Here is a 10,713-nt window from a genome sequence, read left to right on the forward strand (position 1 = left end):
TAACTAAAGTTGCATCAAATATCATTCTATATTTTATCTAATCGTCGAAATAATAATACTATAATGATAATAAATACTGTATTGTATAGTAATGAAACGTAAAATGGCATTTAACTGACGAGGTGTTTTGCTGATGAGAGATTGTAGTTGCTTTAGCGTCTAGAAGCTAGTAAGCCTATTTGATTTGTTTTAGATAAGCACAACATGTTTCATATGCAGACCTTATTTTCCTGTTCCATGTTAAAATAAACCATTTTCAGTGGTACCGCTGAGAAAGAGTAATTTCTTTGGTCATGGAAAAGTAGGTAAAGGTCATGGAGAAGTCATTGAAAATCATTGGTGAAAAAGTGTATGAACCCTGATTGTTGTATCGGCACAGAAATTGAAATGTTTCTTCGGATTTCTTCTTTTTCTTTCATATGCTCAGATGAGGCCTTTATACCTGGAGACAAAGAGGCAGCACTTCCTGAGGACTGTCAAAAATCAGACATGTAATACAACTTCAAATATTGTTTCAAAGAGAGTATTCTGCATGTTCAGTTGGCATTAAAGTCCATGTTCTGCCCTAATATTCAGGTCTGAAAAGACTGAGGGAGCCAAGGATGGCACGATCAAGCCAGCCAAACTTTCACGAGGTAGAGCACCAAAACCACTGCTGCCGTTGGGCCGAAAGAGGGGTAAAAAGCCCCCACCTCCCTCCACGACCAACGATGATGCATCAGATAAAGGAGAGGAGAGTCTGATTGATGGAGCATCCACAGAGCAGGTTGTTACATTTTCCTTTTCACCTGAGAGTCATCAGATATTTCTTCATACTGTGACTTTGGCTCACTGAAAGTTATGCTAACCTTTTTAGGTAAAAAAAGATGCATCACCTTCAAGGCAAGACCAAAATAGTAAGTCAGCCAATAATGGTCATTCATCTGAAGAGGAGGAAGCAACCGTTCAACCTCCAAAACCTACCAGGTACAATATCTCTGCTGTATTTTCAGATTTCTTACATGGTATGCAGAAACAACACTATTTCCAAAGAAAATACTAGGATATAATAAAACATAAGCAGCTCATCAGTGTGTAATTGCATTTGATAGGTATGGAAGAGTGCCTAAACCCACCAAGCCCTTGAATTACTCTGCCAAGGAGGCTGCATCTGAAACCAGTCCTGCCTCGCCAGATGCGTCCACTGCTTCTGCTGCCAGGCCTAAACCCAAATCCACAGCCAAGAGGGGAAGATCATCAAAGCAGCAATCATCCCAAGAGTCCAAAAAGCCTAAATTAGTCACCCTAAGGGCTTCTCAGTCAGAATACAGTGATGAGGAGGATGAAAAGCAGCGAGAGGAAGAAGAGTTGGAGGAGGAGCAGCACGTTGCATGCAGTCCAAGTAGGGACAGCTCTGCCCCCGTATTTGTGCCGGCCATTCTGCGCTCCCCACATCCTGTCATTTCAGAAGTGGAAGAGACAATGGAGGAAGTATGAAAAACGGTTTACTATCATGTCTTGCACAGAAGCACACTCCATTCATTTTGTTTCATACATAACTAGCATCTTTGTGTTTTTCTTTATGCATGGTTTTTCATTCCATAATTCAAACCCTCCAATCTGACTCCCCCCATCCCACATATAGCTTGATATCTTGGCCACTATGCCTGATGTGTTGGGCATCTCCCAAAATGCACTCTGCCCTGATGACTCTTGGGAGTGGGCACAAAAAGAAACAGGCACAGCTGAACCCTGCGAACATCAGCTGGACCTGCTCGTTGTAAGTGTCTTATAACTCAAATGTAATGCCAGTCAAATTAAATCATTATCCTGAGATGCACTTATGATTCTAAAATCTAATCTTAAAAACACGTCATTTGAATCAATCAGCATAATTTGATTAGTTATTAAGGGTCAACATTGATTAAATGCAACCTCATTATATTTGAAAATCTCCTTTTTTTTGTTTTATTGTATTTATGTTACATACATACAATACAACTTGGATGCCTGGATCAAACACTTATGTTGGCATCAAAGTTAGTTTTGGTAAATGTTTCAATGAAAAAGCAAGACATTCAAGTTTCAACTATGTTGCAAAAGCTGGATCACCTCAACGAAATATTTTGGTGTCCGGATGTAATCAATTGACAGAGATGATGTAGACTGGGGCTACTATAATACATGTTTTTATATACATCACATCCTTTCACAACTAGTCTGGCTTATTTGGAAAGCTTTTGATGTGACTGACAACTCTTTTGTCTCCCTTGCAGGATGTTATTGACTTCCTTTCTATAGACCATGCAGAAGGTAGGTTGAAGAGGTATTCTGAGTAGTTCCCAGTGGCAAACATTAATATTTTATATTAAGAAGTCAAAGTCTCATACATGTGTTGGTGCCCTATTTTGTTTAAGTATCTGAGGACGAGAGCTACAATGAGGCTGCTCAAACCCTGTTGACAATTGGGAACCTGGCTCACCTCTCACAGTCAGCACAGAATCAAATAGCCATAGAAGATCAATTAACAGGTAAGAGACAAAGCAGACATGAGGTTCTTTATATTGCATTCTATTAAGATTAAATCACAATAATTTAAAATGTGCCACAATGTTTAATTACAGGGACAACATCAGACAGTTTGAATGAAACCAGAGAACAGCTAGAAGAAGAGGTTGCCACAAAGATTGATGCAGTAAAGGAAAACCGTGCCACTCCTGTTGTGTCTGCAACTTCTGTTAATGAAGTCACAGAAACGTCCGAAACTGTTACCACAGTGGAGCTACAAAACATTATTGACAATAATGACGTCCCCATTCTTGAATCCAGTGATCAGAGGACAGGTTCTGATATGGATCCAATCTCTCAATTAACCTCAAAGACAGATTCTCCACCGACCAGGAGAGCACGATTATCCAAGGTGAAACCAAAACCTAACCTAGGCCAAGCTTCAAGGACTGCTCAGTCAAAATCACAACCGGCAACATCAACAGTAAGGGCAGCTGAAGAAAGCCCATCGGATGCTCCTGACCTTTCTCAAGCCCCTTGTCCTAGTCCTGCTTTGGATATGAAACCGTCAGTAGATTTAGCCTCTACTCCTATTCTGACAGAAGAACTCTCAGGTGTATCAGGTGCAAAAACATCACAGCGACGTGCGTCAGAAAACAAGGACATCTCTGAAGCCCAGTTTGAAATCAGAAGGGAACCAGACAGGAGAGACACAAGGCCAACATATGGGTCAACAGATGAAGATAAGATGTCTCATGTTGGGACATCTGAGATGAGTTGTAATAATCCACTGACATCTGACACAGTTGTCGCTGAAATGCAGATTGGACAAGGATCAAAAAGCAACTATCCTGCTTCATGTGTTAAACCTTTAGAAGAGTTACCTGCCAGAGAGAAAGAAGAGAGTGAAGTCAAATCTGCAACTCAAACAAGGAAAAGTCGATTCCAGAAAGTCAATCCCAACCTAACACAGACATCAAGGTCCATACATTCTAAAGCTCAAACCTCAAAAGACACCATAGAGAAAGACTCATACTCAACTCCAGTTACCAAATTCCATGAAAAAATAATAGCAGAGCCAACTTTCACCACCTCAACTGAAAAACAAATTCAAAGTGATGTTCCAGAGTTGACAGATGAAGTTCTGATGTCAGATGTGAAATCTGAGAGTAGATGTAATAATCCACTGAAATCTAACGCAGCAGCCACAGACTTGCAGCTTGGACAAGGGTCCATCAAAGGCTCTGTCCAAGAGAGCAAAGACCATCCTGCTACATGTGTGACACCTGTTGAAAAGTTACCTGTCGGTGAGAAAGAAGGGAGTGAAGTCAAATCTACAAGTCGGGCAAGGAAAAGTCGATTCCAGAAAATCAAACCCAATCTCAACCTAGCACAGACATCAAGGACTGTACGTTCTAAAGGCCAAACTTCAAAAGACAACATAGAGAAAGACTCGGACTTGACTCCAACTACCAGATTCCATGAAAAAACAATAGCAGAGGTTGAAGCGGAGCCAACTTGCACCACCTCTCCTTCTGAAAAACCAAGTCACAGTCCTGGCCCTTCTTCAGATTGTATACCTTCATTGGATTTCGGGATAACTCTTAAACCTACAGAGGAACTGTTTACAACTGTGGAGAAAGAGACAGACCTTGAAGTTGTATCAGGCTCAACAACAACACAACAGAGTGCCTCAGAAACCATGAACCTCTCTGAGGCCCAGTTTGAACCCAGTAGGGGACAGGAAACCAGAGACACAAAGCCTGCATCTGAGTCAACTGAAGAATCTGCTTCATCTGTTACACCAGTAATAGAGTTACCTGTCAGTCAGAAAGAAGCGAGTGAAGTCAAATCTTCTTGTAAGACTATTAGAATATGTTTACATCAAGTCAAACGCAGATCCAACTTATCACAGATGTCGAGAACTGCGCAGTCAAAGCCTCAAGTCACTAAAGACCCATTCCTACCCATGCCTCAGGCAGAGACATGCTCCAGCCCAACTTCAAGACCTAATTTACCTGACAAGACAACAGCAGAGGTAGAGGCACAGCCATCTTGCAGTACCATCCCTTCTGAACAACCTAGCCATAGCACTGCGTCAGTATCAGTACAATCATTGGAATTAGACTCCACTCCTAAAACCATAGAACAAAACAAAAATGTTGCATGTGAGCTAGAGTCAAGCTCAGAGGGCTCTGAACAAAGTGTTTCACAAAGAAGGCAACGCTTTCCAAAGGTCAAACCCAAACCCAATTTGGGATCATCTCTTAGAACTACACGCTCAAAACTGCAGTCAAATGATATCTGTAAACCAGCAGAGCAGTGTCATATGAAAACCTCTTTAACCACAGAACAACAGCCTTCTGATAATGATGACGCAGGACCTGGTTTGCAAAGTGAGTGCAAACAGGACATGTTCTTTAAAGCTACAAAGACAATTACACAACCAACGGATGGCCCAACAACAGTTTCCGATGTCCAGTCTTCAGGAGATGGTTCAACAGAGTCCCAAATTGTCTCCATGCAATCTACTAATACACACTCCACACCAGATCCAAAAGAAAGCACTCAGGAGCCACCTACAGAAAATGACCCCGAGGCACCAAGTCAAGATGCAGTTCAACAATCTTCTGAAACCAATGAAACAAGTGTCAAAAGGTAAGAAATGAATCATATCCCGGAATATTCAACTACTGTTGTCATGTTGCATTTACACGCTTTTGTTTTACATTAAATATTAAGGAATGATTTGTTATTCTCGTAAAATAAAAGTTGTTTTCCAATTACAGCCCTGATGAGAAACAGCCAGAGCCAACAGACTCTCCCTCTGGAAAAGCTCCCCCGACTCGTAGAGGCCGACTTATTAAACCCAAACCCACCCTGGGACGCAGCAGGCGGCCTCCACAACATGTCAAGAATACACAACAAGCAGAAGCAGGTTTGACCTCATTTAGCTTTTCAAACTACTGCAATCTATCACCCTATAGTTTATTTGTTTAACACCTGTGGTGGTTCTTTTCAGCAGATGTTGGTATTCTCTCAGAAGGTGGGGATGATTCAGTTTGCCCCAAACTTGTGGCTGAAGTCGTACCTGACATCCTGAAACCAGTAGAGGGCGCCATTGATCAAAGTAGTAACACAATTCCCTCTCCAAAATATGCTGATACTTCACTGGGAAGCTCAACAAAAGTAATTGAACAACTGAGTCAACATGAACCCCTTGTAGAGGTTTCTGGATTGTCTACTGGTTGCACGACACAAGTACCTGACTCAGGTACTCAGGTGAGATAATGATATGCATGAAAAGTTGTATCTTGAGCACTATGATTGCAGTATATCTTTGCGTTGAAATTCCTTATTGATAGTTGACCGTGCTTATGACATGGAGCAATATTATTTTTGTTACAATGTGTCTCTGAACCCAGTTTATATTTTATGGCAGTGAATCCCAATAATAGTCGCTTGTACCTTAGGTGGTACTTCTGCATTTGGTAAATTATGTATAAAAAGATTGTAGAATAGATCAAATTATTTGAAAAAACAAAATTGTTTATTATACTAAAAAAATATTCTGTATTTTTTTTTAAAGAACCAAAAGGAAATTATTTTATCAGCTGTAACAACTGATCACTAGATGTTGCATTTGAAAATGCAATACAAATAGTAGCTATAAAGCAGTTACCTAAAAGTGAATGGTTAAATAGTCCAGCCACTAGATCGCTGTACAACAACAATACAACTATTACACAAAATCATATGGCATACCTTTGAATGAGGTTGGAATATCATCTTGGTCAAGTACCTCTGATTAAAAGATGAATCCTTGATTGGTTCTCTCTGCTTTCACATTTCCAGGATGCATCAACATCAAGTGCAGGTGGGACCCAAGGTCATCCCAGCTTCACAATATTTCCAGACAGTACGTTGGTTGATATTGTAATGTTTATTACGTACAGTACATGCATCATGGTGGTGGCTAACACTTCTCTCACTCTCAGTGATGTTGCCTCAGGATCCTTCTGATCCAGATGAACCGTTCTTCATCCTCTCTCTGACCGAGATCCCAGTCAGCTCATCTGGGGAGGGGGTGGACAGTGTGCCTGAGCCCCTCCCTTCTCTTCCTGTAACAGATGCTCCAATAGAGCAACAGAGGTTAGTGCCTGCTGTTTTATCAGATGGTCATTTCTCTCATGCAGGCGTAGATGTGACTCTGTTTGATTCTACAACTGTCCTCCCTCCTCATCAGTGTTCCTGGAGAGAGTTTGGCAACAGCAGAAGAGCAGTCTCCACCTAATGTCACTGTGCCTGTGCCCATGGAGGACAGTAATGAGACAGGCGTCATACATGTGAAAGACCCAGATGATGTAAGTGAAGTTGCAAGGAACCACCTGTAGCCAAAATGTGATGAAATGTCTGTATGTGTCACACTTTTTATTTTCTCACACACAACAGGGTTCAATTGAGGGGAATCAAGTGGACCCACATGGTAGGGTGATTGCCTTATTCTGTTATTTATTTAAACTAATGACAAATGTATTTCTGATAGTAAATGTGGATTATTTGTGTTTATGGGAACAGAGAGAACTACAGTTCATCCGTCTACAGTGCAAGAGACTGGACAGAATAAAGATGAGACTGAAATTCCTCCGACAAAGGAAAGACAAACAGGCACTAGAAGAAGAGGTATGAGTTACTTTAATACTTACTTATAACATACACTATCCTCATATTGGGCACATGTTGTTTCATCGTGTACCCCATTCTCTTAGAAACGGCCAAACCGCAGGTGAAGCCCAAAACGACAAAGAGGAAACAAACCAGCAAGACTGCCGCTGCTAAGAAAGCTGAGTCCCTCCCCATCCAAACAGACACCACGGAGCAGTTAGAGCTTCCTGGGCCTTCTGTGCAGCCAGAGGCTTCTGACGACACTGAGCCACAGAGAGGAAGGGCTGATCATGTAGAAGTGGAAAAGGAGACTCTGACAGATGTTGTGGACCCTGAGGGCACCGGCTCAGGAGACAAAAACTACACGGACTAGTAGTCGGAATAGGTGAGGAAAAACGGTTTTAAGAAAAATCCTTGGTTGAGATCTGGATAAATCCTCCAGTTTTCATGTTGATATATATCAATTGTACTTGGATGCGACTTAATTTATCTTCTCCATTTAACTTGCAGAAAAGCAAAGGATTCTGACCCTGGCAAAGCAGCTTCTAAGAGCACTAAGGTGANCACCATAATTTGCAAATAAATTCTTTAAAAATCAGACAATGTGATTTTCTGGATTTTTTTCTCATTCTGTCTCTCATAGTTGAGGTATACCTAGGATGAAAATGACAGGCCTCTCTCATCTTTTTGAAGTGGGAGAACTTGCACAATTGGTGGCTGACTAAATACTTTTTTCCCCCACTGTATGTATAAATTGTACTTGAATGCGACTTAATTTATCTTCTCCATTTAACTTGCAGAAAAGCAAAGGATTCTGACCCTGGCAAAGCAGCTTCTAAGAGCACTAAGGTGAAAACTCCTCTTGCAAAAGGAAAAAAATGGACCCCGGCAGCTGTAGCCTCAACACCATGTGAAGTCACCCCAAAACCCGGTCTGAACCCGGGGCAACATGCTTCAGAGCACAGCCCACCACGCTCAGAGCAAAGGCCTAGCACTTCCCTTTGTCCAGCTGAGGTAAGGATGACACAGGTGGATAGGGAGCCATCTTGATTCAGTTCATTTTTTTAACTCACCAATTTATCGTTTTTCTTTCAGGGTTCAATTTCTCAGCCAAGTGAATATATGGAGAGCAGCTCTCTAGAGGAGGAGCCCACCAGTGTTTCTCAGTACTTCCTAAGTGACATTTTTACAGATGCTGAAGAGGGGTGACAGCTGTGAAGAGTCTGGGAAAGAGGAGGAACCCGCGGGTGGTTTGCTCTTTTTACATTTCTGTTGTGTTAAGTTATAGATTAATTTATAACTAAGTTGTTTTTGTTGCTTTTGCTGTCAGTTGTAATTAAATTAAGATATATTTGCTGTACTTACACAAGCACTTTGAATATGTACAGTTGTTCCAATTGACTGAAAATTATTTTGAAAAAGCCAGTATCAAATAATTAATATTAAATTGTACAAATTAATAACTCAAAAGCTGGTAAATCACTTGTTTCATTTAATGAGTATTTTTACAATAATCCATTATGTTTCACGCCTCAGATACCTTTTTTTGGTTACCTGGGAAAATGTAAATATTGCACACTGGCTTTTTTGATTGTTCTTTTTCATTTCTGTTCCATGAAAAAACCCGGATTACTTGACATCATGTACTGTTATACGTTTAAAAAGTATTACCTTTTTATAATGCCTCATCTGTGTATTCAGTTTTGTGCAAATGTTAATTCATCTTTTTGTATTGGACAAAAAACAATGTCTTAAAATGTGCTTTTCCATTTCGAAAACTGAATTTCCTTTTTAAATGGCTTCATTTGATCCTGCAAACACACCCCATGTAAGGTTAAGGTAGTCAACTTGTATTTAAAATAAGCTCTCATTGAGACATTTTGTTGTACTGTACATAATGTTGTTCAGTTCAATGTTAAAGTGGTCCTTGTACAGATTCAAAGCATTCTTTTTATGTTTGATACTTGAAACAAAGGCACATCATGTGTTATTGTTATGTTTTATAAGTTCATTAAAATAACACATGTAAGGTAAGGTCTGAATAAAATGTATTCTTCCAACACCGCTTCATTTATTCTTTCGTCTAAGATGCTGGTTTGCTAAAAAATGTAATGTTGATGGAACTCATTTTAGATTTTCTTACAGATTCATACAAGCTCTAGAAACTTAAAGTACTGTTTGTTTATGTAAATGGCACATTTGTAAGATATTGTTAATGTGCAGTGGGTATGGTATACTATTATGATTGTAAATGAAGCTAGTCATTGTTGCATGTGATACAGTTGACTTAAAAAAAAAAGAAACCTAAGGATTGATACTAATCCCTCATGCTGCAACCTCTTGTAATGGCTTAAGACTGTTGATCTCCCTGTTGAGTAACTGCTCTGTCCACAGGTCCACTGTGGGACTCAGTCAGCTGTGAGATTAGTCCCCCACTCACTGTACTGCCTGCTGACCGGAGCGCACCTCTGAGGCTCTGCACAGAGGGAACATGAGCGATAAAATCCAGGTTAGTCGTGGAAAATTATTTATTTTGTATTTTATGCATTGATGATTCATACATCTCAGAAATGTACATAATGTTTGCACAGTAATGTTTGTATGATTGTTTCTTTATTATTCAAGATATATATATATCATTTTATTTTACGTGTTAATATCTTGAAATCAACTATTTGTTTATGGTTTAGGTTTCATCAATCATTGCCAGTTTAATACATATAGCCAATTATATTGTTGATCACAATGAATCCTGTCATCATTAGGCTCCAGTGGGCCCTTTCTATTATTTGATGGTATTTAAATATGGTACAAACAAACCTTGTAATGTTATTCAGAGTCAGTTGAGTGAACAACAGGTTAGGGAGGCGTGTTGTGCAGTGGATTGTGCGTTGGTGTTCAGATCAGGGGGTCACAGGTTCAAACCCCACTGCAGTCAGCATGTCGTTGTGTCCCTGAGAAACTTCACCCCAAATTGCTCCTGTGGGGATTGCCAACAGTATTGAGTATGCAAGTTGCTTTGGATAAAAGTGTCTAACAAGTGACATGTTATGTAACCATTCAGGACCACAGCCAAATCACTACTCATGCACATGACTTAGCCTCAGAAAACATGGCTGAAGTATGCAGCAGCCTTCTGATCCCTCAACCTGTACCATTGTACCTCACCCCCCACATAGCTTGGTAATGCACACTATAAACCTCAAAAGAATGCCCTGTTAACCAATGGGTTACAGTAATGATGTCTATTGTGAAACTAAAATCCCTGCTGAGGCTGTTTATTATACCAATAATGGCAACATGTGTATGATGTAACTGATTTGTTATTCCAGAAGACCTTAATGTATTCAAGTGTATGTCAAGTTGGGGGTCCGGGGACCCCTTTCTCATTACTGGTAACGGCCCCCTTGCTCGGACGACAATCTTTGAACTCTGCTTTAACTTTGATTTGTGTACACACCTGGGAAGTTTCCTGTCTGCATCTGGAACAGCTGTAACTGTATCAGGGTGAGAAAATATGTCTATAGAAAGACAGACAGAAAGAAATACGATCACCTGGCA

General features: G+C 40.3%; 1 protein-coding gene across 6 annotated transcripts in view; it reads left to right on the top strand.

The window, feature by feature from the left end:
• The window catches only part of zgc:162472 (transcription factor TFIIIB component B'' homolog), a 14,907-nt gene extending 5,695 nt beyond the window's left edge, over positions 1-9,212 (top strand). For 4 of the 6 annotated variants that reach the window (XM_010795802.1, XM_010795806.1, XM_010795803.1 and 1 more), the window contains exons 12-29: positions 428-491; positions 577-766; positions 857-966; positions 1,092-1,470; positions 1,625-1,759; positions 2,256-2,292; positions 2,397-2,510; positions 2,604-5,145; positions 5,277-5,425; positions 5,510-5,769; positions 6,343-6,406; positions 6,486-6,639; positions 6,734-6,851; positions 6,940-6,973; positions 7,066-7,170; positions 7,257-7,537; positions 7,953-8,166; positions 8,248-9,212. In XM_010795802.1, the coding sequence (XP_010794104.1) occupies positions 428-491; positions 577-766; positions 857-966; positions 1,092-1,470; positions 1,625-1,759; positions 2,256-2,292; positions 2,397-2,510; positions 2,604-5,145; positions 5,277-5,425; positions 5,510-5,769; positions 6,343-6,406; positions 6,486-6,639; positions 6,734-6,851; positions 6,940-6,973; positions 7,066-7,170; positions 7,257-7,525 (4,724 nt within the window). In that variant the 3' untranslated portion in view covers positions 7,526-7,537; positions 7,953-8,166; positions 8,248-9,212. The remainder of the gene's footprint in view (positions 1-427; positions 492-576; positions 767-856; positions 967-1,091; positions 1,471-1,624; positions 1,760-2,255; positions 2,293-2,396; positions 2,511-2,603; positions 5,146-5,276; positions 5,426-5,509; positions 5,770-6,342; positions 6,407-6,485; positions 6,640-6,733; positions 6,852-6,939; positions 6,974-7,065; positions 7,171-7,256; positions 7,538-7,952; positions 8,167-8,247) is intronic. The other 2 variants (XM_010795805.1, XM_010795808.1) reach the window with 2 other exon arrangements.
• The last annotated feature ends 1,501 nt before the right edge of the window (positions 9,213-10,713 follow it).

The sequence above is a fragment of the Notothenia coriiceps genome, unplaced genomic scaffold (genome assembly GCF_000735185.1).
Source record: "Notothenia coriiceps isolate Sejong01 unplaced genomic scaffold, NC01 NC01_scaffold00037250, whole genome shotgun sequence".
NCBI classification, from domain to species: Eukaryota; Metazoa; Chordata; class Actinopteri; order Perciformes; family Nototheniidae; genus Notothenia; species Notothenia coriiceps.